We start from the raw sequence: 27,761 nt of genomic DNA, 5'->3' as shown, positions 1-27,761 counted from the left end.
TTTTCACCCGAACCTCGGATCAGTTTCGGTGTCGACACTCGGCTGAACGGCAACTTGGTGCGGACTTTGTGCGGCAGGACCAAGCCCGTGGTGCCTCCGGAAGCGTCGGAATCGACGGTGTGTCGCGTTTTTTTGGGACAGACACAAAAGGATCCACAAAAGGACGGGGATAGTGAGTGCGCGCGGCTGTATGTGTGTGTCTCTGTTTAGTGGCCGTTTTGGCGAAAAAAGAAGGGAAACGTTCTGCGGGGGCACCCCCGGTGGAACCGGTGTCCGGAGTGGAAGAAGTGGCCGCAAGCAGTGGCATGTGCCGGAAAATCGATACTTTTCCGCGCTGAAAGGTGATTAAAAGAAGGTCCGGTTCCTCTTTTTTTGTGTTTTTATTTTAATGTTACCTTTGGGGGGAGGTTTTCCCCGGTGCGACGTTCCGGCGTCCTTGGCAGAAACATCCGGAGTGACCTTGGATTATGATTTGGTGAAAAATTACCGCTAGAGACGAAACGAAACCGGAATCGGAATCGCAGTAGGCTGGTGCAGGTTAAGCCACCCTTCCGGCTGAGGGAAAAAAAACAAGAAAGGAAAAAAGAAGCTTCAAACGAAGGGAAACAACATCGAAGTTGGCGGCGGCAGCATCGAGGACGTCGACGGAGAGGATTAAATCTCTGCGCTCAGCTGGATGAGAGCTTTTTTTTCGTGTTGCTGTTGTTGTTGTTGACGGGTTGAGTGAGTGCTGGCTGGCTGACGACTGGCTGGCTGGTGCTTGCACAGCAGATTATCCCTTATTGCCAGAACGGAAGTGGGGTTCGTGAGGGTAGAGTGTGGGGAAGGGAAATGAAAAACAGTATCATCCAAGCAACCCTCGCTCGTCGAAAGTGTTGTTGAAAAAGTGGTCATGATGAAGCTTTTAAGCTGAGATAGAGAGAGAGAGGGGGGTAAAGGGGAGGGATCCGTTAAGTACGTTACGCGACTTGGTAGTAGGAATTGAGTGTGGGATAGTGGAGAATATCAAATTCCAAAAATCCATTTTCCATTTTGGCAAGGAAAACTTTTATCTGAAATTCTGAGATAAAGTTAATAACGGTTTTAGCTTTGGTATGTTATTCTTCGAAATATCACAACAAAACAGTCAAAATCTACTAGTTTAAGCAAGCTTATTCTGGTTATTCAGGTTAAACTTCATTTGACAATGATTTCAGTTCAAGTACTTAGACCAACTTAGTAGGGTGGCTTGCCGTTTGTGTGAGAAATTTTCAAGTTGTTTTGAGGCCTGATTGTGACTAGAAAACGACTGTTCCAATAGGGAGCTTTGTCCTATCCCTCGCTTGGTCCAGATCAAAATCTAGGATAGAGTTGTCAGACCAAGGCTGTACCAAAGGGTAAAATGTAAACAATCTTGGTTTTTGATAAAGGTGCACCCTAGGGTTTTTTTTTCAAAACCTCGCTCCACAAGCTAAATAATGTTCCTTGGACTATTTTTTGATTCTGGGCCAAATATGAGCTCGAAGGTAAAATTTCTATAGGAAAAAATTACATTTTTTTTAGCTGGGCACCCTACTTGGGTTGTTATGCATATTGAGCCACCCTAATACTTAGCATAGCTTACTATTGTTTGCATAAAAGCTAGTGTAGTGATTTGGAGATTCTTTTATTTACAGCCGAATAGAACATTATCTGATTGAATTTGATAATTCAACCAATTCAGATTTCGTATTTATTATTATGCCAAGTTACGGTTTATACAATCGATTTATGATGTTTAAAATGCTAGTTAGACAAAAAAATTGCGATACAAAATTTGATATCTTTTTTAAAAACCACTAATTTTTATCCTATCCAATCAAGTCATTATGATAAAATTGAGTTTTTTTAATCCTTCTAAAATCAATATTTCATAATCCTAAGTTTATCGCTACTGTGCATCATATTTTGTGGTATCAACAGTGCACAGAAAGTAAACTTTGATTAAAAGCTGTCATATGCCTTAAAAATCAAAATTTTCAGAACTAAACTTTAATTTTCGTATAATTTGTTTCATAAGAATCAACGCAAAAAAAATCAGGCCTGAAAGGAGTAAAGAACGACAATTTTTCTCGCTTTTCAATTTTTTGTTGGATTAGCCCATTACCAATGAACTTCACCTAAGTTTTAATCAGAACTATAATGATTGTTGACTAAATTAGCTCACATTTCGAACGAATACGTTTCTTAAAAGTACCATTAGGAAGAATGATTTTTATTTCAAAAGTGCCTTTCTAGACTTTTTATATATGATCCTATAAACAAATGTAAACATTGAGTGTCCTGCTAATTAGAACGATCGTCAAATATCAGCAGTTGTTCTTTGGAAGATGTGTATTTAGATATTTTTTGATTCAGCACAGCATTTTTTTAATCCTTTTGGGGTCATTATTTAATATTAATGGGAATTTGTACGAGAAAACCTATTTTTTTATCTGGTTAAAAAAAACGATTCCACTTCAATCAAGCAGAATCCAGATCAATAGTGGTTGGCCAATAATAAGGCAATACACATATTTTTTGGTGATAAGGGTAATTTTATCAGAAATAGGGTGGTCCAAAAAAAATGAGTTTGATACGATTTTTTAACACATTTGAAGAAAACACATATCTCCGGGACGGCAGAACCAATTTAAGCTCGTCAGGTCGCAAAATACAGGTGATATGCTTTTAATGAAAAATATTAAGGCTTTTTTTTGCAGCTTTTTGGTTGTAAAATTTCGCCCCTAAGATCCCTTTTTTTGATATTCTTTTATATTAATTTCACAATATAAACAATACAATTTCACAATATAAGCTACCTTTTCTGGTGACATGTAGTATCTTTGGAAACGGACATGATTTTCAATAAATGTGATTCGAAGATTTTTTCAACTTTAATTTTGGATGAAAACAAAACATTTTAATTAATGTTTCTATTGTGAAACTGACTAAGGAACACGAATATGATAAAATTATCACAAAAAAATGCGATCTAAGGGGTTTGCCGAGCAAAAATTTACAACTAAAAAAATCACTAGAAAAAATGTGTACACTTTATTTGTAGCCTTATCCAGTCCCAAAAGGTAGTCTCTGATATCCTCTAAAAGCTCCAGGTCGAATCGAGTTGTTAGGCCGATGCAAATATTAAAATAAGTTTTTGTCCCTCGCCGAGGTCAAGGGGGCAAAAATAAAAAAATATAAAAATTTAAAAAGCAAGCCGTAGTCTTCACATTTAAATGAAAAAAGTGTTTTAAATGCATTTTACACTAGTTCAGTTGTTTTGCAATCATTAGTTTTCAAAAAATCTAAGATCTGACAAAAACAAAAATTGTATCGAAAAAAAAGATTTTGCATCGAAAATTTTCAAAAAATCTTAAGATTTTTTAATGAACCCAAACATGCTAAAAATGATTTTAAACGCAGAAGAATGTATTTTAATTTGATTTCAGCTGGTTGCACTTGAATTTTCATTGAAATTTTGAAATTTATTGTAAAAATTTTTTTTGCCCCCTGATGTTTCGGGCCAATTTTGAAGGGGGGGGGGGGGTGACAAAAACTTTCAAAAATATTTGTACTAGCCTTATCTGTATGGAACGCTTTTTCATTTGCGTTTGAAAATTGTGCTATTTTTCATTAAAATGTCAATAACTCTCTTTAGATTTGATCAATTGAGATGCTTCACCCCTTGTTCCATTTTTAAGCCCTTTCAGATGCATTTTGAATTTTAGAATTTAATTGAGTTGTGCCTAAGTAACTGCAATTTTAAGATTTTTGTCGTTTTTGAAAATAAAATGTTGTGTTCCGATCTGCCCCACTTCCCGTTGATCTAAGGTGCTCGTATTTTGGCCAGATGCTAGTTTCATATGTACAAAAAAAAACCCTTGAAAATTTCAGGCACATTGATGGGGTCCAAACGACTTCCCATACAAAGGGGTATGCCCTGTTCGTGGACTCGCTCTTAAAAGAAAACACATAGAGAAAAAAACACAGCTGGAAATATATATATTTTTTTATGATTTTTAAGATGTTTTACGCAACGTATTGTAGATTGCAACGATTTTTAGACAATCGTGCAAGTTGAGGAAAGTTCTTCACAAACCTTAAACTAACCGCACCCAAAAGCTTTGCATCAAATCGATGATAGCTTTTATCCAAAACACTCATCACAATAGGCAAGCGGGGTGGAGAGGGGGTGTGCTTCCTGATGTGTGCATATTTGAGGTGTGAACATTGTCTGGCTGTGCGTCGAATTAGGTGCAAAATTTGAAATATCCAAAAACGGTTAACTTCAAGTAACCGGATTTGGAGATTAGATTTAAAAAAATGCGTTATAACACCATGCACCTCCATCGAAATGAATTTCCAGAGCATTTTGCTGGAGACGCTTGGTACTTTATGTTCAATAAATGTATTTAATGTGTTTAAAAAGTATTTCATAAAATGCCCAACTAATATTCTGTTTTGAATCGTGGCGAACTCAAATTGTTTCAAACGTTCCGGAAATATTTTTTTTTTTTGAAAATTTGTTTTCTGCAAAAATGAATAAAACGCCAGTTTTTGGACCAACATAATTCGAATAGGAAAACTTCAATCAAACAAAATAATAAGCTTGTATTTTTCCTATTTTTTGTTTGCCAAGGAATTTCTATGCCAATTTTGATCCAAATCTATTCATTTTTAATCTGAAATCATAGTGTTAAATAAAATTTGTTGGGCAATTGTTTTTTATAATATTATTTTTATAGGTCCTTTTTGGTACTGGGACCTGGTTAGGAACGAGTTTGCTTTTGTAATTAAATTTTTCTTAAAGCTAAAAGCAATTACAGAGGATCTAGTATGTAAATGATAGTGGGAGGGGAGCCAAGGGCAATTGATAATCTTAACCCAAAGCTCGCAAAAAAAGTTGGTTTCATGTGGATGGATTTTCCAAATTCATGAAGAAAAATATAGCAGAAGATTTTGTCGAGTCATTGGCATTATCGGCGTTCGGGTTCAACAATCAAATTCAAAAAAGCGTGCAAAAATTGTATGTTTTTAATATCAAAAGTAAAAAGTCTCCTAGATTTTTTACTTAATTCAATTCAATTCAGGTTTTATTAGTGAATAATCAAGATATAATTGGTTCATTTAAGTACATAACAGAGTTTTGGGGTAGCTGTGAGTTATTTCAAAGTTCAGTTGGAAACTCTAATTGCTTTTAACCAAGGGTAGAAATCCTAGAAATTTCAAAACTAAGAATTAAAAAGAAAAAAGAAAAAGTTGAACTTAATGCTACTCCATGACTCGTCATGACTCGCTAATTGGTGTTGCGCGTATAAATCGATCAAATATTTGGTACCGCCAGTAGGGGCCTAGACATTGAGTCTAGGAGATAAGATTAGGTCAAATAATTTTACAATTTTTTTTCAGGACCCAGGAAACGGAAAACTTCTGAACCCACTGAAGCTTTCATTTAGAGTTCGACAAAGAGCATTTCCAGCTCAAATCAAGAATTTTTCTGGTACTTAGGCTATTTCCTCAAAAATTTTGAACGAAAAAAAAACGTGACATCACCTTAAAATTTAACTTTTTATCTTAAAATTTGAAAAACAAACTCATAGAAGTGGCGTGTATTTTTCTTTCAGTGTATTTTTTCAGAAGGCAATTTCCTAAAAGTTTTTCTTTGATTAGTTTTTTGTTCGATGCAACGACTTCGAGATCCAGTCATTTTTAAATTACAGAATAAAAAATATCTAAATAACGCCCTTCTCAAATGTCATTTTCGAGTACAATTGGCTCTATATACACAAAAATGGCTTACACGGAAAAAAATCCTGTTAGCGGATCCGTTTACATTGTAAACGATTTGCTCTAGATTTCGTTTACAAATGTTATCGATCCGTCGTCCGTTCACATTTGCAACAAAATCGATTACTCCTTAATTTGGTAACGTTCTGCATACTTGCAGGCGTTTCTGGCTTATATAGGCCTAGGATAACATGTCTACAAAGTTTCATTGAAATCGGAGGGGGTCGGGTACAAAAGTATCTGAAAAATTTCTTATTTGAGCTGGAATTGCTCCATATTTTTTTCCGGACCCAGGAATGTTTAAAAAAGAAATGTTATTGAGATTTACTGCTAAAATTATGTCTTGTAATGTCCAGTAATGCTCTCCCCAATTACCATTTTACGAGCTCAGCTTGAAAAAACCTTCATTACTATTAGCATAACGGTCTTAAGGGATACTATGCCCCTCTCTCTCTCCCCCTCTCTATCTCACTAATGCAAAAACCGCTCATGCTAATAGAGCTTTAATTAAATCATTCCAACAGCACAGGACTAACGAAGAACCAAAGGAAAAAAACGTTCACAACTCAAAGCGCATTCCGCGCTCGTCAGCAAAGGAAACAAACAAAAAAAAATGTCAGTGTCCGAATGTGTGTGCAACTTGGTGAGATTATTCCGCGACTAACGCTTCCCACAGCAGAAGTGCAAGCAAGTGTGACTAAGCCTGGCCGCTGCTCGTATAATCAGATTTGAATTTGGCACTTGGCGATGCTAAATTGGGTCGTCCTTTGATTGCGTCACACAAAAAAGACAGTTCAGCGCGGGGAGGTCACTCGAGTTCGTTACGAATAACGTCCGAAAAAATGCTACTTTGGATTAAAGCTTTAAGCTAAACGACCCCCTCGACTTCTTTCAAAGGAGCAGTGAAGGAGCACTTTGTTCTAGAGACCGTGGAAGGAAAACAGTCGCGTGACTGAGCGTGAAAATTGTCTGTGTGTAGAAAAAAAACGAACTAACGAACGAGAATAGAACCTCGTAACCCCGGGGCTGCAAAATGGAAGAAATGGTGGACGACCCTCGACGTAGAGACAACCCCCGAGGATAAAACAGAAAATTAACGAAAAAAAAAAGGTTTACGCGAATTACACAACCTTTCGCCTTAAGGAGCAAGCTATAAAACTAAGAAGAACAAGAAGAAAACTTAAAGAAAAGGAAGCAGCAAACTTTGTCCGGAAATGGAATTCATGCAGAGGAATATCGCCATATCGTTGCTGATCTTGGTCTTTGGACTGGCAAAAGGTGAGTTTTGCCCCCTTTTCTCTGTCTTACCTCGCTTTGTGATTATGTAATTAGGGTTGAACGCAATTTAGAAGCGTGCGCGCGCTCGTTCGGTGAAGAGAGCTAAAAAAAAAGGAGTTGTATCAGATAAAAGTGGCCAGAGCCGGAGAACCGTTCGAGCGTGGGGCGATAATGAGCGATTGTTAACAAGGTCATTACAACAACCGGAATCCGATTAGGTTGTCGGGTTGATTGGGCTCTTCTGGGCGAAGAGAGTTTTGTATGTGTGTGTGTGCAAACGGTAAAGATAAGAAATCAACACTTTTCTTCGCTGGTTTGGGAAATGTGTATAATTTAGTCATCAACGCTGATGGATTTGATCAAACAGTCTTGCGGTGAAAATGGATTCTTCCTTATCGATAAAATACATTGTAGCCAAAATGCTTAGGTTTCTTTCACCATGGTTAGAATTCTTAGGCAGAATGCCTTAGCATTGACTGTTTTGTATAAGCGACTTGAATTTCAATTCAATTCAATTGGTGTTTATTAGAATTAACAGTTCTGCTCCAGGATGTTACATTTGCAATTCAGAGATTTGGAGAACTTTTAAACTGAGATCAATTCATAAGCCATTACAAGGAGGGTACTTGTTTCTATGTTTAGATGTTGCTGGCTGCGTGCTCTTTTAGAGCAATTCCAGCTCAAATCAGGAATTATTCTGATACTTTTGTACCCGACCCTCTCCGATTTCAATGAAACTTTTTAGACATGTTATCCCAGGCCTATACTTTTTTTTTTTTTTACTTTTCAAAAAAAATTGTTTTAGTCAATGATTTTTGTATTTTTTTAGGAGAGACATACCATTCTGCATTTTTCGTCAGTCTTTTGATAACATCTTAGGCTATTTCCTCAAAAATTTTGAACGAAAAAAAATCGTGACAACACCTTTAAATTTAAGTTTTAGACCTAAAAAAAAACTCATAGTAGTGGCGTGTATTTTTGTTTCAGTGTATTTTTTTCAGAAAGCCCGTCCAATTTCCTACAAGTTTGTCTTTGACCACTTTTTGATACGACGCAATGGCTTCAAGATACAGTAATTTTTAAATTGCAAAATTCAAAAATATTTAAATACCTTACGCCCTTCTCAAATGTTATTTTCGAGTACTATTGGCTCCATATACACAAAAATGGCTTATATAGGCCTAGGATAACATGTCTACAAAGTTTCATTGAAATCGGAGAGGGTCGGGTACAAAAGTACCAGAAAAATTCCTGATTTGAGCTGGAATTGCTCTTTAGGGAAAATTAATTTTGAAAAAAAACCTAGCGACTTGAATTTAAATTCAATTTAAATACTTTCTGAGAAAATTTTAATTTAGTCAAACCAATTTTTCTCCTTGATTTATTTTTAAGTATGAATAATGTCTATATGATTTCACAATTTTCATGCAAAATCTGATCATTCTAAGAAACTTTTTTTTTGTAATTTGCTGAGTTTGTTCTAAGCGTTTGTTTGGCATACATGAGATGTACTCAAATTATGTAGCTAATTTAAGAGCCCTCTACAGTATGGCCCATTAAAAAATGCGACATGTGCACAGAAAATTGGTTCCATCCTGAAATGTATTTAATAAACTGATTTTTTATTCATCATGGTGTTACACGCCATGGCGGAAGGCAATTATTATTGAAATTGAATGTACCTGAAATGTTTTTTCGTGGAAAGGTAGTTTAGGGGATCCCTTTTCGATATCTGTGACCTAGAAAACATTTCACCTAGGGATTTTCGATTTTCTGTCATTTTCAGTTTTTTAACTGTATAAATGGAGGCGCACGGTACTTTTGGCTACTTTGCGGTTGCACAGCACCTCCCAAGTGCTTTTAATTTCAATGGATACTGATCAAAGGGGTCATCCATAAAATATTTCACAATATTTAAGGCCCAACCCACCCTTACAACCCCCCCCGCCCTCATCACCCTAATTTATTTAACAAAAAAAAACATTATTTTTAGTATGAGGCGTCCAGAAAGTATGGCACACTAAAATCGGCAAAAATTAAACCCCTCCCCCCTATGCCACACATTGTCACGCTTGCTATCCCCCCCCCCTTGAATAGTCTGGCACGTTTTGTACCTTAATTTGTTGTTTTTTTTTTTTGTATTTTTACTTTCTTTTAATTTTGAGTTCAATCAATGCCTTGTATCATGTTTGATTTAGGAGTGATGATTATCAAACATCAAATAACTGATTTGTAAATATTTAAAGCCTGAATTTTCATTTTTTTCTATTTCCAGTACCCTTGGTATCATTACACAGTGAGTTGCATATGCCTAGCTCGACTAATTTCAGCACAACCGATTAGCAGAAAAAAAAAACAAAATTTACGGTTGATTTGGCTGACGAGTGTTAGGTAGTGCGATTCTTGGCATACTGCAAAATAAGTTTATTGTGTTTTTACTGGATAAGTTACAACAAATGCATTATAAAAAAACGTTACTTTAAACCACCTCAGTGATTGGTGCCTTCCTCCTAAAATCAACAGAAAACGCTTTCTGCTTGTATTCAAATGCGCATGAATACATGCAAACAAAATGCTATAAAGCGTTTCTTACGTTTTTGCCATAAAAAGCCATAAAGTGAAGAAAGCTTGGGCTAACGAGACCGATTGCATAAAGCTTAGTGCTGCCTCAGCCGGATCTTTTGCAATGTTCACCCATTTTTGTATCCGTCAAAATTATATTTTTGCGCAAATGCTCATGATTTTTGATAGCGTTGTCAGATCTTCAATCTTTTGGCCTCATTGGAAAGGTTTTTTGATAACCTAAATTTGGGTTTTTCATCCAAATTTTTGAGATCCGGCCTCAAAAAAGTGTATAAATAACACTTAAGTGGCCATTACTTTTAATAGGGTTATCAGATTTTCAACATTTTGGACGTGTTGGAAAGGTCTTTCAAATACCTTTCTAAAAATGTATAACATGACGGGTAGCCCGGGTCAAAAAAATAAAAGTTGTTCAAATCAAAAATTATATGAGATTGCCCGAAAGAGTACTCTAAATGGAGGCTCAGGCCAAAATTTCAGCCCATTTGGTTGAAAACTGGCTTGCCTTGAGCAGGAACAAGTTTAAATGGGAATTAACCCGTAAAACTGGAGCATTTAGGTAAATTGCTCTGTACAAGTCAGCCGTTAACAAATGACGTCTTTTGCATACCATGGAGTCCTAGGGGATGGTCTGGGGAACAATTCCTCCGAAGGGTGCAGGACGATCCGAGGGCCCTAGTCTTGCCTTGAACCGGATTCATTCCGGCGTCGCAGAAATTCTCATGGTCCCAGCTAAATGTATAGGGAAAAATCAAAGCACACTAATAAGGCTGCCTCGATCAGAGGACGCCACATGGCAATCAGCCATCACGTGGCAGGAAAATAACTTCAAATTCGGCTTCAAAATTACATTTAGCGATGTTAAGTGTTTTTTTGTAAATCGAGATTATTGCTTGTTTTGATGGTACAGCCCAACCATATTAGAGCGTGATCAGAAAAGTTGATTTCGAGTGCTGTGTACGTTTGAGGTGGAATGACCCTAAGAAAAAATGACTTCGTGGACATAGAAAATGCATGCACATGCTTCCATAAAAAATGAAAAAATAAAAATTATGAACTTTTTTTTAATTTTAGAAAAGTACTCAATAAAAAAAACTGTGAGCATAGTTTTAAAGTATTTTCAAATGGCACTGCAATGCACAACTGATAACCTGTGAAGAAAAAAACCCTTAAATTTGTAATTTGTTGTTGTATCGAGAATATTACTGCTGCTCTAATTATTTTAAATAAATTCCCTTTCAATTACAATTTGCAAAAAGCTTGCTTTCGTTCTGAACTAAAACAAGTACCCACTAGACCTATTTTTCAACTCCACAACACTAACGATTTCAATCTGTTCAACAAGTGTCACTAACATGTCTGCGTCAAAATAACCTGATTAGTAGCTCACGTGCTAGTCTATTCTAGCAAATAACTCCCTCTGCTTTCCATGACCTTTGTGTTAAGTCGGATGGTGAAAAAAGCTCATCTCAGCACAAGTTTCCAACTCATATATCAAAATATGTGCAGAGTGTAAAATCACACCGAGAAAAAAAAATAAAAAAAAAATAAATAAAAAGTTCAAAAATTGAGTTTTCGAACCATTCATGGTTTCAACAATCGAATGAAAATAGTGTTTTCAAATGTATTGTACACCTGTCCAGTAGGGTGACAATAAAAATTTAAAATTTCGGAAAATCGCAAGAGATACCCCCTGGATCGATTCTTTAGGCAAAAACAAATAACTGTGCCAATTTTGAGCCAAATCGGTTAAGGCTAATGGGGTCGCTTTTCATCGTTGAAGTTTATATGGGGCAAATCGCAAAAATGTATGGGGAAAAACATTCGCTTCAAGTGTGAGATTCTTGTAGGAAATTTAATTACCTACAACTTCGTAAAAGGGTGCAAGACGATGCGAGTTGATCCTGATGAGTTATTAGCAATGCGATGAAAAGAAATCGGCTTATATACCGTCAGTGGGGGTGACATTGGGTCTGGGGGGTGAGATTGGCTCAAAGTGATTTTCTACGGATTTTACCATTTTTTAGGTTATTCTCAATGGGGTTGTGTAGGGGACATCTTAAGATGACTTCGCTGAAAAAATCTCGTTCCTAGAACAAATCCTGTTATTTTGGCAGCTGTCTAAAGTTGGGGTAAGTTTTTGGCCAAAAATGACCTCTCGAAAAATCATTTTTCTAATATTTTTGTTGGAATTGCTCGAAAACTACCCAAATGTTTGAAAATCTCCACTTCAAACATTGTAGCGTATCAATACGATTCCCTCGAACAAGAAACGCTGTTGGATGACTTGTTTTTACCATATCGTTGTATTTGAGCATCATTTTAGTTTCATTTGACCCAATGTCACCCCCTCTAAGGGGTGAGATTGGGTCAATTTTCAAACTATTGGCATTTAAGGTAGTGTTCATCAAAATCCACCATATTTTGGGAAAATGTTAGTAAACTATCTAGCAACAAATCTACGTTGAAAGATTTTTGATGTTATTTAAATTGTTTTTGTTATTAAGAAATTTCGAGAGGTGTATCGTTTTTTGATCCATAGTCACCCCCACTGACGGTACTTGAAAGTATAGAAGGGGAATATAGGAAGTATATGAGAAAATATGTTTTTCTAGAAAAATCACCAAAAATCAGGATCAACTCGGATCGTTTTGCACCCTTCGACAAAGTTGTAGGGAATTAAATTTCCTACAAGAATCTCAGACTTGGACAATTTTGGGCGAGACCTGCGCCACCTAGCAGAAAATTACTGAAACGATGTTTTTCCCCATACATTTTCGTGATTTTCCCCATATAAACTTCAACGATGAAAAGCGACCCCTTAGCCTTAACCGATTTGGCTCAAAATTGGCACAGATACTTATTTTTGCACTAGGAATCGAGTCAGAGGGTATCTTTAATTTTTTTATTGTCACCCTACTGTCCAGTTGTTTTGCTATCGTAAGTTTCCAAAATATCTAAGTAGGTATTGACGAAAACTTTATTTTTTTTCGAAAAAAAAGTTTTTTTTGAGTTGATTTAAATTCTATTTTCATTACAACCTTAAAGTTTTTTGAATTGAATATTTTTTTTGCAGGTGGTGGGGAAACATTTTTACCGGAAAGCTCGTCTAATTTCTCAAAAGTTTGTCTTTGACCACTTTTCAAAATAACTCGTTTTTTAATGATTTGTTCTAGTTTACTATCCAGATTAGTATACTACACTGAAAAAATATTATGTTTTCAGTTTTAAGCAATCTATTTTCTCAACATTTTTATTTTTAAAACTGCTGTTACTTCACAAGGATTAAACTTAGGACAATGGTCAATATGGAGACTTTTATGTAAAATTGTCTGAAGAATCGACTCTCGTGTTCGGTTTTTGAAAATTTTGATGTTTAGAGCACTTTAAAAAAAACAGTGTCAGTAAATGATTTTTGTATTTTATAAGGTGAGTTGCTGCATCCTGCATTTTTCGTGAGTCTTTCTGTAACATCTTAGGGAGAAGAAAATCAGTTCAATTTGTTGGGTGGTGACGCGCGGACAATTATGTGGCATTGTGTGTGAAAAGAAAAGAATTTTATTTCGTGTTTCATCCTGGTTGGCTTGCCCACAAGCAGAAGAAAATCAGTTCAATTTGTTGGGTGGTGACGCGCGGACAATTATGTGGCATTGTGTGTGAAAAGAAGAGAATTTTATTTCGTGTTTCATCCTGGTTGGCTTGCCCACAAGCAGAAGAAAATCGCGCGGTCAATTATGTGGCATTGTGTGTGAAAAGAAAAGAATTTTATTTCGTGTTTCATCCTGATTGGCTTGCTCAAGTCCTTCCTACATCATCGTTGATCGGGAGGCACGACGTCGTGTGAATTGTTGCATTAAAATAAGTTTAAGTATTACTGTACATGACTGTATAAAAGTCCTTCCTATATCATCAATGTCGTCTGGGTAATCGTGATGAAAAAATACATTTATTCAGTATTTAAATACCTGTGCGCGAGTGTTTTGGTGTGCTAATTAGAAAGACCTTCCCATAGCATCGTTGCTCGGAAGGCTCGCCAACGGGTTTGTTATGAAGGTCCTCCCCATAGCATCGTAGCTTGGGAGGCATCGAAAAGCCAATACCTTATCCTACTAACCCAAAAAAAAATAATCACGTGATGCTTGAAGGAGATGCTGTGGATTCAACGGTCTCAAGCGGTATCAACAAGTATATAACGAAAAACTATGTGCTTGATGAGTCTGCAACTTCAACTATCGGACTAACATTCCTCCCTTTCGTTGAACTGCAGGCTTCTTGGGAGGGCGCCGGTATTGACTAATAAAGTCGGGGTCTTCAGGGGTTAAACAGTGAACGGATGGTTGGCTCCCACTGATCATTTTTGATTCATTGTTTAACTTCAGCTGATCTGTCAATAACGGAGTAGCAGCTCATTGGCAGTCAACCATGCTCATGCTCATGCTCATGCTCATGCTCAGTCTTTCTGTAACATCTTAGGCTATTTTCACAAAAATGTTGAACGAAAAAAAAAATCGTGGGCTCACCTTCAAATTTGACTTTTAAACTTAAAAATCAAAAAAATATCATAAAAGTGGAATGTTTTTTTCTTTCAGTATATTTTGTTCGAAAATCCCGTCAAATTTCCTACAATTTTGTCTTTGACCACTTTTTGATACGATGCAACAGCTTCGAGATACAGCAATATTTAAATTACGAAATACAAAAATATTGCAAACACTTACGCCCTTTTCAAATGTCATTATCGAGTGAAACTGGCTCCATATACACAAAAATGGCTTATATAAGTGTTGGATAACATGTCTACGAAGTTTCATTGAAATCGAGAAAAAAGTACCTAAAAAATCATGTTTTGGGCTGGAATTGCTCTACAATTTGTCATTTTTTACTTTTTTGACGATTTGCTAAACTATTTGAAACAGCTTAAATTCGTGGCAAAATATTTTTTTTCTTTCAATGTCATTAGCCCTCAACTATTGGTTCGATTTTCAATGCTAAAAATTAAACTTTTTGCTCTAATTTTTCGTACAACCTTATGTTTAATACCAGAGTTTAAGAGACTCTTATTCGATTCTAATGAAATTTCTGAAAATAATAGCTAATCAAATTTTCGTTACCAAAATCTCATATTTTTCTCTACCATTCTCCTTCCTTCCCCAGACATTTGCTTCTGCCTGCGGCTGACCGAGGTCCGCATCCCGAACCACGTGGCCAAAAACACGACCGTCGTGCTCGAGTGCCACTTTGACCTGAACGGCGAGGCCCTGTACTCGGTCAAATGGTACAAGGACGGCAACGAGTTCTACCGGTACGTCCCGCGGGATAATCCACCGGCTCAGCTCTTCCTGCTGACGGGAGTGTCCGTCGATGTGAGTATCACTTTCATCACTTTCAACTCTCTTCTGTGGACGGTGACTTCTGTGAAAGCTAAACCCATCTTGTGTTCTTTCTTCTGTACTTTACCCAGCTGCTGAACTCGACGGAGAACCAGATAGTGCTAAACAATGTGACGCTGGCCTCGACCGGAAAGTACCGCTGCGAAGTGTCCGCCGAGGCGCCCTCCTTCCAGACCGTGTCCAGCCACGGCGACATGGTGGTGGTTGGTAAGTCAAAAGTGAACCTACTCTGTACATCTCTATAAACATTATTTTGGGGTCACTGCTGCTTCTGTTTGTCCAAAACAGTCCCGTGGCTGGAATTCTTGCCAAAAGAACGAGAGTGATGGACGACATCAAAAGTGATGGAATGCGTTACTCAAAGTGGAAGGGTTGTAGTCTAGTTTATTATTTAAATCATAAATTGAAATTTTTAATCAAAATTTTACTTGATCTGATGGTTCTCAGAGATGTTACATACTAATCCGTAGAGATCCAATAAAAAATGTATCAATACATTTTAAATTTTATTTAGAACAAGGAAACTTTCAAAGTATAATTTGAATTGCTACAAAATATAATGGAAGTTTTGATTCCAATGTAACAAACCACGCTCCATAACATGTCGCAATATATAATTAAATTATGATTTTTTATAAAATATAATAAAGGCAAAACGAAGTTGAAATTTTGTATGGATAAAAAAAACATATTTTTTGCACGAGCCCATAAAATTGTATGGGCTCGTGCAAAAAATATGTTTTTGTAAAAGAGACAAAAACTTCTCAAAACTGAAAATCATTATTTTTAAATTATTTTCGAGAAATTACGGTAAATTGGAGAGAATGCAAAATAGGCTGCCCAGAAAAAAAATTCCTGCTCCCCTACAAAAAACGAGGTTTTGGGTTATTTCAGGCATCTGTGCAAATTTTAAGAAAAACAAACTTTATTTTTACGTCATAAAGTTTTTTTGCTAGATAATATATGTATTTAGCAAACTATGTTTAAAAACTTTTTCACAAAATCCATAAAAATTTTAGGTAAAATTGTATAGAAATCAGAATTTTGCCTGAAGTTCATTAAAACTACTTTTGTTTATAAAATTATCGATGCATATTGCATTTAAAACTCAATTAGCAGCACAAAACCAAAAGATTTTACATTTTATATGGAATTTGTTGAACTAAAAATTCCTACAAATCTAAAGTTTTTTTAAATATGCTTCAAAAACACATAATATTTAATATTTACAAACTTATTTTAACTTCTCTTAGTGAAAAATTGTCCAAAGAATCCGAAAATCCAATCCGTTTTCCAATTCAAAATTATGGTCGTTAAGAAAATCATGACACTTAACATAATAATATTATTCATCAACATTTTCTTTATTATAGTTAACAAACATTTTAACCTTTTCAAAGTTTCATGGAAAGTTCTTCTTGAGGTACTTTGAACACTTCTCTACCACGGTCAGTATGATTTTATACCATTCCTTGTGTATTCAATTTATACTCTTCATTTTGCGGAAATATTTCAAATCTGTCAAAGTCGATAGCCGAGGTCGAAGTCACCCCGTTTTACGAAACTAAAAATTTCATAAAATACCGTATTTTTTCGAAAATACTCAGATTTTCATGATTAACAACATGAGTATCAAACGAAGCATAATGTTGCATGTGAGCAGTTCTCTCAGATTTCGGTCATTCGATTTTTTTGTATTTTGTAATCCGACTGAAACTTTTTTGGTGCCTTCGGGCGTAATATTGAATGTTTGGCGCTTTTGAAATTTTAGTTTTGGTATTAAAAATTTAAAATATTTTTTTCCGAAAAGATCGGAAATTTTCACGAATGTTTCATATTTTAACTTTGAAAATCGGACCATTAGTTTCTGAGATTTCGACATTAGAAAATAGTGGGTTGTTTATGTGATCTAAGTCTCACCTAAACAACCCACCATCAATTTTCCTGTTTTTAAACCGCCGTATCAACAAAGTTCAAAAAAGCAAAATATAGAGAATTTTCTCAGCTTTTCAAAACTATTTTTTTCAAAAGTGGGCAAACATGTGCACTCATTTAAAAAAATGAAAAACTGCGATTATTTTCAAAAAAGTCACCTAAAAATGGATTTAACTTGAAAACGGTGCACTTTATCAAAATTTCACTGAAGTACTTTTTGATTGCAAATTTAATTTTACATCGAAAAATAAAGTTCAAAAATTTTTGCGACCAATTTTTCGATTTTTTTTTAAATCAGTATTGATTTACAAATTCATAACTCGCTCAAAGATTTTTTGCACAACCTGGAAATTTCTGAAAAGTTGGCATTTGACTCTAAAACATATCAAAAAATGAAAAAAAAATAAAAAAGGGTTTTTTTGCAAATCAAGTTTTAGTGACAAAAAGTTTCGGAAAAAAATCATCAATTTTTTTTAACGTGTATCATTGCAAATAAAGAAAATGTGGGTGTTTCCAAAATAAACGGTAATTTGTGATTTTTTTGTTTGGCTAGTACAAATTTTATCAAAAGTTTTTGTACAGCCCTGGTCAACGTCGAGTGGAGGTCACTAAAAATACAATGTTTCAGTTATGCAATGTCCAAAATAGGAAAAATATCATTGAATTAATGAATGAATATTATAAATGCCTTTATTTGATTTAAAATGTATTCACAAACGAAAAGTTCAAAATCGAAATTCAAATTTTCAGCGAAAACTTTTTTTAACCCTCTATTTTTTTCAATTCAAACCCTAATATAATTTAAATCATTTCAAAACCTGATGAAATTCCATTGGCCTTATTACTCATATTTCTTTTAAACTTCAACACACTTTTGAACAAAACCAATAAGGTTTATCTAAATAAAATTAAAATTAGCCATTTTTGGACATCGCATAAGAATACGGCTCAAATTACTTTAAGTTGGGTAAATATCATTTCGTTTTATATTTTTGAAGTACAAAAATTAATAAATAATTATCAAATTTTATTTCAAATTGAGAAGACAAAAAACCACAATATTTCAGAGGGGAATGAAGTAAACTTGTTTTAAATAGTATAAAATCGGATTTATTTTTGTTCAAACGTAAACCTCCTGGGCTAACTGACTACAACCCGTCCACATCCGTCGTTACTTAATCAAAACAACAATGCAAGGAATTTATTGTGATCCCTTCCATTTCTCTCCCTCTCTCTTTCTCCCTTCAGCCCTTCCGGAGACGGATCCGAAAATCACGGGCGGCCGGCCCCGCTACCAGATCGGGGACGTCGTCCGGGTCAACTGCACGTCGGGCCGGTCGAAGCCGGCGGCCAGCTTGACGTGGTTCATCAACGGCGAGGTGGCCGACCCGAGCTATCTGCGCCGGTACGAGACTGTGATAACCGGGAGAGAAGGCCTAGAGACTACGATTTTAGGGTTAGAGTTCCGCGTCAAGTACCGGCATTTCAAGCGCGGTGATATGAAGCTGAAAGTGAGTAAAAGACCGAAGAGTGGAAATTCCTGGTTTCATTCCTTGCCTGTTTTGAGGAGCTCAATATCCAAGTAGGCTGATGGAGCACATGACTAAAAACTAAAAACTAAAAACTAAAAACTAAAAACTAAAAACTAAAAACTAAAAACTAAAAACTAAAAACTAAAAACTAAAAACTAAAAACTAAAAACTAAAAACTAAAAACTAAAAACTAAAAACTAAAAACTAAAAACTAAAAACTAAAAACTAAAAACTAAAAACTAAAACTAAAAACTAAAAACTAAAAACTAAAAACTAAAAACTAAAAACTAAAAACTAAAAACTAAAAACTAAAAACTAAAAACTAAAAACTAAAAACTAAAAACTAAAAACTAAAAACTAAAAACTAAAAACTAAAAACTAAAAACTAAAAACTAAAAACTAAAAACTAAAAACTAAAAACTAAAAACTAAAAACTAAAAACTAAAAACTAAAAACTAAAAACTAAAAACTAAAAACTAAAAACTAAAAACTAAAAACTAAAAACTAAAAACTAAAAACTAAAAACTAAAAACTAAAAACTAAAAACTAAAAACTAAAAACTAAAAACTAAAAACTAAAAACTAAAACTAAAAACTAAAACTAAAAACTAAAAACTAAAAACTAAAAACTAAAAACTAAAAACTAAAAACTAAAAACTAAAACTAAAAACTAAAAACTAAAAACTAAAAACTAAAAACTAAAAACTAAAAACTAAAAACTAAAAACTAAAAACTAAAAACTAAAACTAAAAACTAAAAACTAAAAACTAAAAACTAAAAACTAAAAACTAAAAACTAAAAACTAAAAACTAAAAACTAAAAACTAAAAACTAAAAACTAAAAACTAAAAACTAAAAACTAAAAACTAAAAACTAAAAACTAAAAACTAAAAACTAAAAACTAAAAACTAAAACTAAAAACTAAAAACTAAAAACTAAAAACTAAAAACTAAAAACTAAAAACTAAAAACTAAAAACTAAAAACTAAAAACTAAAAACTAAAAACTAAAAACTAAAAACTAAAAACTAAAAACTAAAAACTAAAAACTAAAAACTAAAAACTAAAAACTAAAAACTAAAAACTAAAAACTAAAAACTAAAAACTAAAAACTAAAAACTAAAAACTAAAAACTAAAAACTAAAAACTAAAAACTAAAAACTAAAAACTAAAAACTAAAAACTAAAAACTAAAAACTAAAAACTAAAAACTAAAAACTAAAAACTAAAAACTAAAAACTAAAAACTAAAAACTAAAAACTAAAAACTAAAAACTAAAAACTAAAAACTAAAAACTAAAAACTAAACATTTCACAAGGCTCAACTCGGCATGGAAATCCGTCGTCACATTCCTTCCCAGCAAGCCATGCTTTCGCGAATGATGTGACGACGACGACGCCTGCTGCGCTCCAACAACAAAGCTCAACACCAACACCCGTCGACGCCAACGCCCGACAATGACGACCTCTTCTCTGCACACGGAATGAAGTGCAAATGATGTAATCATGGCATACTATATGATCTCCCTCTCTCTTTCCCACCACTTTCAGTGCGTTGCAACGATAGCACACGTGTACTGGAAAAGCAACGAGGAAAGCGTCGAAGGGGACAAACAGCCGAAACCGCCGGCGCTCGAGTCCAAAGAGACGCTCCATCCGAACGGATCCCGGGCGGATCGACAAGGTAGGCGCTGCGCTGTTGCTTGACAACTCCCGCGGATGTTGCTGGGATGTTGATGCGCCCGCTGATGTTCTCGTTCGTTCTGGTTGGCTGAGGGTTAAGGGAGATGCACTTTGCGTGAATATTTTATTCAATGTGTGTATATTTTTCGAGGGGTACAGGATTGAAGGAAAAGCTGGAAACTGCGACAGGTGCAGCCAGCGGGTGATGTTGCTGTTGTTGGTGGTGGGATTTTCGAGCTTTTCGCTTTCCGCGAAGAAATGTGTAGTGCAACCCTGTCGCGTGATGTTCCGCGAAGCGTTCAAGCGGATTCAGGGTGAATTTTGTTTACAATGATTGAAGTTCATGATCATTGAAGTGAGCAGATTAAATACTATCATGCTGAGTTGATATTGCTGCAAAATATGAAAAAAGATGGCTTTAGGTAAACAATTTTGTAGTTGAAATGGTTCTCAAATATTGTTTTATTAAAGTGATCAGATAACTTTTCAAACAGAACATGTTTGGAAAAATACTGATGATTCAATTTGCTTTTCTCCTGCTAAAAGGAGGACGCTGAGCGGAACCAGCGTTTATGGCTGAAAGCCTCGTTAATAAAGACAACTATCTAACTAAGGTCACTCAAAACTGGACTTCATTATAAGACCTTCTAGGCTCACCTTTACGAATATCTTTTTTCCCGGATGTATGTAATTCGACAAACAAATTAGTTACAGTCCGGATGTTAATTAATGGGGTTATTCTAGCAGAAGCCCATCGTGCTATAAATTTCCAACCTTTCCAACGAGAAGTGCAACCCTGTAGAAAATCAAAAAAAGTCTAAAACGATTATAGCTGGACAACTTTGAATTTCATTAGGTGGTCCCATACACTTTTCCCTTGAAATTAATACATTTTCATTTGAAGTTATCTCGAGTTCAAAAAATAATACCTCGACAATAATTGTGCATAAAATTTGGTTTGCGTAATTTCAGAGATATTTAAAAATTGCATTTTTTTTACTTTTGACCGATTAGTTCAAAATCTTTTTTTTTTCGAAAACAAACATTTTGTTTTTTAAAGCTCTAGTAATGCTCGGAATATTACTTTTCTCTGAAACTAAATCGTTAAATTTAAGGTTACATACATATAAAACATCACAAAATTTCATATTACAGATTTTTTTTTAATCATCACCCCTGAAAGTTTAAGAGCGAGTTTTTCACCGATGTGAAACAGGTCGTATCGAGGTGCTCCGATTTGGATGAAACTTTCAGGGTTTGTTTGTCTAACGTTGTAAAATGTGTGTTCTAGAAAAAGCGTAAAACTATGAGAAAAACTGCGATTGGCCAAAAAGTTAGTACCGTAGGCTTATAGTCCATGAAATTCTCTAACTTTTGACCTATGGGAGTATGGGTGTTGGAAGCTGTTGGGAAAAGTTATTAAGGTTTTAAAAAAATCCATTTTTAACAGTAATTTGCAAAAGCTATGAGATAAAGTCAAACCAATCCTGGATGTCTATAGCACATTTTGAAGGGCTTCAAAAGACCATTCGAATGCATCTAAGAGAGTTGGAATTGATGAAGTTTTACGGAAATGCGAACAATTTTAATATTTTTCATGTTTTTTGGACCTCAAACTTCAATGCCCGTTTTACCCCACTTCCCTTTGTCGTAGAGGGCTCATATTTGGCATGAGTTCATCTCATGTATAGACAAACAAACCCTGAAAGTTTCATCCAAATCGGAGCACCTCGATACGACCTCTAGAACAAACCGAGCAGAATCTACAAATACTGCCTCTTAATGGAGATATTTCATAATTAAACTGAGAAAAAGACGATTTAAGATCAAAATTTTGCCATGCGCAAAGCGGACTGTCAAACTTTGTGAGTGTTTTTTTTATCAACGAGTTGATTTACGGGTGCCACGATATCTCGAGATGGGATGGACCAAATTCGCTGATATTTGGGGTGAAGACTGGCAAGGCATATCCCGTGTGCATGACGAAGTCCAATTATAAAATTTTACATTAAAAAAAAATTCAAGTTCTTAAACTATAAAACGTTACTTAATCCACCTTAAGGTGGTTGCTGCCTTCCTCACATTCATGTTGTATTTTAGGTTGTATTTTCAAATTAATTATTTTTTATATATTTTTTTCTATGAGAAGGGGGGGGGGGCCTTTAATTGAATTGAAAAGTGCTGATATGGCAAAATTAGGTGCACGATGGAATTGCATGCTGTCCCCCTAGTCTTAGTAAAAAATGTCTTCTGAGTAAATATATTTTTTTTTAATTCTGAGTAATATTTCAGTAAAAAGTACGTGTAAATCTTTGTCAAGACAAAATGATGTATTCAGCAACATAATTAATACAGACTTTTTCCAGAAGACGCAGACACTGCCTAAACAATATGGCAACCGGGCGATATGCATGCTGCGCGACTCTCTCGCGTAAGCAAAAAGATCCGGCCTTTGAGGTTAGACAAAAATCACCCTTTTTAGTAGCTACAAAAAACTATTTCATGGCATAACTTTAAAAGTACTTCGCTAAACAGAATAAAACTTAATAGAGTCTTAGGGACAAAATAAGGCGGATCCGGCAAAAATCGGTTCAGCCAGTTCTGAGATAAGCGTGTGGAAAAAAATCATGTCTACAGACATTTGTTCAGAATTTGATTCTGAGTCGATAGGTATACGTGAAGGTATATCTAGGAGTCGTATTTAAGAAGTTCATTTTTCGAATGATTTTATAGCCTTGCCTCAGTGAGGTGAGGAAGGCAAAAAAGGCTTTTGGATGAGAATTAAAAAAACATAAATTATCTTGTTCCATTTCATAATATTCGCTTTAATTCAGCAACAGAAGACCAATTTTCAATGTTTCTAAGGCAAATTGGTTTGGAATTTTAACAACTTTTAAAAAAATACATTTTCTGAAAAAAACTGGAATTTTTCCGTTGAAATTAAACTTGAAGTGGCTATATCTTGAAAAAATGTAAAGTATTTTCTGATTGCAAACATAATTTTACATTAAAAACTGAAGTAAATTTTTTTTAAAAGCTCATTTTTGCCCATACTTTTGGCTCAAAAGATGCGATTTTATGTTACCTGAAACATAAAAATAAAAACTAAAATTAAATAAAAACACATTTCGATTTTTTGCCAAAATCAGTAAAGTTTGCCGACTTTTCAACTGCTCAACAGTTCGGTTCACTGAAAACGATCGAAATTGGTTCAATCTTATCAAAATTCGCTAGTGAAGTTATTTTATTTTTCATCTTGCTACCAATTTTCGGCAAAAATTTTGTTCGTTTTGACATTTGTTTACCGATCTGAATTCCGAATTCGGTAAAGAAATCTTAGTTTCTACACACCTATTTCTTACCGAATTCGGTAGCTGAAAATCGTTAAGGTTTAGTTCGGTAAACTATCTGTCAAAATTAAAAAAAAAAGAAAGATCTCGGTTGTACGATTAACAATAGAGCAGTTCTCTAGGATTTCGGTCATTCGATTTTTTTGTATTTTTTAATCCGACTGAAACTTTTTTGGTGCTTTCGGTATGCCCAAAGAAGCCATTTTGCATCATTAGTTGGTCCATATAATTTTCCATACAAATTTCGCATCTGTCCATACAAAAATGATGTATGAAAATTCAAAAATCTGTATCTTTTGAAGGAATTTTTTGATCGATTTGGTGTCTTCGGCAAAGTTGTAGGTATGGATACGGACTACACTGGAAAAAAATTATACACGGTAAAAAACATTTGGTGATTTTTTTATTTAACTTTTTAACACAAAAACTTGATTTGCAAAAAAAAACTATTTTTTTTATATATGTTTTAGAGGACATAAAATTCCAACTTTTCAGAAATTTCCAGGTTGTGCAAAAAATCATTGACTGAGTTATGAATTTTTTAATCAATACTTTTTTTTCAAAAAATCGAAATATTGGTCGCAAAATTATTTCAACTTCATATTTCGATGTAAAATCAAATTTGCAATCAAAAAGTACTTAAGTAAAATTTTGATAAATTGCACCGTTTTCAAGTTAAATCCATAGGTGACTTTTTTGAAAATAGTCACAGTTTTTCATTTTTTTAAATTAGTGCACATGTTTGCACACTTTTGGAAAAAATATTTTTGAAAAGCTGATAAAATTCTCTATCTTTTGCTTCTTCGGACTTTGTTGATACGACCCTCAGTTGCTGAGATATTGCAATGCAAAGGTTTAAAATCAGGAAAATTGATGTTTTCTAAGTCTCACCCAAACAGCCCACCATTTTTTAATGTCGATATCTCAGCAACTAATGGTCCGATTTTCAATGTTAATATATGAAACATTTGTGAAATTTTCCGATCTTTTCGACAACATTATTTTCAAAATGTTCAAATCAAGACTAACATTTCAAAAGGGCCAAACATTCAATATTACGCCCTACATATCATATCAAAAAATAAAAAAAATTAAAAATAGTGTTTTTTTGCAAATCAAGTTTTAGCGATAAAAAGTTAAATAAAAAAATCACCAATTTTTTTTTACCGTGTATCAATTTTTTCCAGTGTAGTCCGTATCCATACCTACAACTTTGCCGAAGACACCAAATCGATCAAAAAATTCCTTCAAAAGATACAGATTTTTGAATTTTCATACATCATTTTTGTATGGACAGCTGCGAAATTTGTATGGAAAATTATATGGAAAAACTAATGATGCAAAATGGCTTCTTTGAGCATACCGAAGGCACCAAAAAAGTTTCAGTCGGATTAAAAAATACAAAAATTAAAATTGAAGAAAAAAGACCGATTTCGTAGAGAATTGCTCAATAATGAACTTCATTACCGAATTTAGGTAAGTTTTAACCGAATTCGGTAATTTTCAGTTTTCCGAACTATTAGCAGTTGAAAATTCGGTATTTTTTTCCAAATTCCGTAAAAAATGTAATGTAATGTAAATGTATGAATTTTGGAAAATTGTACCATTTGTTTCACCATGTCACCAAATCGATTACAAAATTCCTCCCAAAAAGTTTGAGAGAATTAAAAAAAATATAATATAAAATCCATTTCCGGTTTTGGTGGAGAATTGCCCAGTTTGATCTTGGTTTCCAATGTCATGAACGTTTGTTCACGATGTTGGTAACCTATTTTTGTCTTCGTAAAGAAAACAATTTACTAGTTCTGTTGATCTGTGAGTGTTCTAACTGAAACCAATAAATAATATTAAAAAAAATGTACACAGATATAGCTAAACAAGCTGTCCTGAATCACCCCAGATAACGGTTATTTCATTACTAAAAAATCCTTTGAAACTATCCGCGTCACATCTCACAACGTGATAGCCCAACACCTAATGAACGTGTAATCCATCCAAAACCAACCAGAACCGGCGACAATCACTATCAGACCAACCACGCCGCACAACCGCAAACTTATTGCCACTTTCAGAGTTGACCTTTTCCTTCTAAGGGGGGGATGACTTACTTAAGTTCAGTGTCCTCTTCGGGGTCCTCTATCTATTTCCGCAGTAACAATAAATAAGGATTCTTTTTCTGTCTTTTCTTTTTTTTTTTTTTGCCAAATCCCCTTCTTCGCTTTTCACAGAAAGCAACTCCAGCTCCAGCAACCACCGGCGGAGATTTATGGCCGGCGTTCCGGACGTGCTCGCCCTGGCTTTGGTTCTGGCGACGATGCTCAACTCGTTATCCTGGTCACCGACGTCGAGGACCTTGATCAAGCGATAACTTCCTTCGGGTTAAAAGTAGAAAAAAAACTATCAGCGTCGTCTCTCCAAGGAAGCGAAAGAGAGGGCGAAATCACGTATCTTAGTGGCTTTTATATTACGTTTTAGACTTTAATGAAGAACTAACACTTCCCCCCATCCCTCCCTGTTCCCCCGGAAAGTCCACAACTAACCTCCAAACTTTGATCTGACGACAAGCATTCGAGACTTTTTCGAACCAACGAAGAAAGCAAAAAAAAAGAAAAACTAGCACTTTTAAGATTAAATTGAATGCCAAAGATATAAAAAAACACACACTCGAAAGAAGCTGTAAATTTTGTGAGATTACCAGAGAGATAAAAAGTAAGCAAAAATGTTAGTAACTTTAGGTGCCAGAAATGATTAATTAAATTTAAATTTAAAAATGTGTCGCATGAATGCATCGAGAGTGAGTGTAATGTTTCAACAATGTTTGTATGATATATGCGATTCTGTAAATATAAAAAAAAGAAAAAGTTTTATCCTAAGTTGCTACCTTAGAGTAAACAAAAAAATCTAGTCAAAATAAAGCAAACAAAAACAAGGTTGACAACATCGATATTATTCAAAGAAGCGCGGTCTCGCAATTAATACATGTCAATTTAAGAAAAACAAGCAGAAAATAAAAACCCAAAAACAGTGAACCAGTGTGTTTCTAACCTTAAAAAAAGAAGAAAGCAAAGCAAAAGCAGTATTACTTATCGTTGAAAAAACTAAGCTAAACATTCAGCAGATAAACAAACAAACTCAAAACACTGACTAACTAAACTAAAAAAAACGGCGTCATATCAGGAAGGAATACGCTAAAAGATCACACAAAGCATAAGAAAGACGACGAAGAAGAAGTAAAAACTTTTTAAAACTACTTATTTATGTGACGGAAATTTCACTCTTAACAAAAAAAACAAACAAAAAAAAACTTTAAAACATATTTATGGTGAAAACAAGCAAAAAAAAATCATACGAAAAAAAGCAAGTTGTCTACTCAAATTCAATGTGATTTTTTAAAGGAAGCCGCATTAAAACCGAAAAAACAACGCGAATTATCCACAACAAAAACTCAGTTTGTTCAGAAAAAAAGAAAGAGAAAAAAAACAATAACCTCAATTACCCTCAGAGCCGAGACACGAACCAGTATTACGGTCATCCATTTTGTTATGTTTTTTCTTCAGTATCAGCAAAGTGAATCGCCATATCAAAATGTCACACACACCTTTCGAGCGAAATTTTGTGGAATTGAATGTGATTTAAAACGAACAAAAAAAAACCAAACATTTCATTTGTGTTCCAAAATCCCTCCCCACTAACCCCACTGTGAAAAAAATCGCCTAAAATTAGAGGTGATTAAATCGTTATGAAAAAGCAGAAAAAAAAACCTAGTTTATTGTTATCCCCGAAGAGGCTGAAAAACAAGATTTGTATTTGAAGGAGTAAGTATGGCAAAAAGGACGTGTTTTTTATGTTTTAATTTTCTTTTTGGCAACACGCTCGCCACCACTCCAAAGCCAGACGAGAGGGTGCTGGTGAAGGTTATGATTATTGTAAATAATTTTCATATGAACCAGATACGATTTAGTCTATTTTAATAAATGTATAAATTCATGAATCTTTTATTGGGTGTTGAACGCAGATTGATGTCCGAAACTTCCAGAATATATCATATTCGTAATATCAAATCTCTAAAGGCCGTTGCAAATATTTTTTGAAGTTTATGTCCCTCTACTATGATCGGGGTCGAGAGGGGGAAGCAAAAAAAAATGTTTTAAAAGATATAAAAATTTTAATAACAAGCCATAGTCTCAACAGGTCTCAACATTTAAAAAAAAGTGATTTAAAGTGCATTT

The 27,761-nt window shown here is 34.5% G+C and overlaps 1 protein-coding gene across 7 annotated transcripts; it reads left to right on the top strand.

Annotated features, from left to right (window-relative positions):
* Positions 1–27,530, top strand: LOC6036352. 7 transcript variants are annotated; one of them, XM_038254936.1, is made up of 7 exons: positions 1–341; positions 6,317–7,065; positions 14,803–15,011; positions 15,110–15,245; positions 18,222–18,484; positions 20,051–20,183; positions 25,761–27,530. In XM_038254936.1, the coding sequence occupies exons 2-7, from the start codon at positions 7,002–7,004 to the stop codon at positions 25,898–25,900; spliced, it is 945 nt and encodes a 314-aa protein (XP_038110864.1). In that variant the 5' UTR covers positions 1–341; positions 6,317–7,001; the 3' UTR covers positions 25,901–27,530. The 7 variants fall into 7 exon arrangements, with proteins under 7 accessions (XP_038110864.1, XP_038110859.1, XP_038110863.1 ...); XM_038254931.1 differs by having other exon boundaries at positions 6,312–7,065; XM_038254935.1 differs by having other exon boundaries at positions 6,287–7,065.
* The last annotated feature ends 231 nt before the right edge of the window (positions 27,531–27,761 follow it).

The sequence above is a fragment of the Culex quinquefasciatus genome, chromosome 2 (assembly GCF_015732765.1).
Source record: "Culex quinquefasciatus strain JHB chromosome 2, VPISU_Cqui_1.0_pri_paternal, whole genome shotgun sequence".
Classification (NCBI taxonomy): Eukaryota; Metazoa; Arthropoda; class Insecta; order Diptera; family Culicidae; genus Culex; species Culex quinquefasciatus.
The sequence above is the reverse complement of the archived record's forward strand: the minus strand, read 5'-3'. Positions and strand labels throughout refer to the sequence as shown.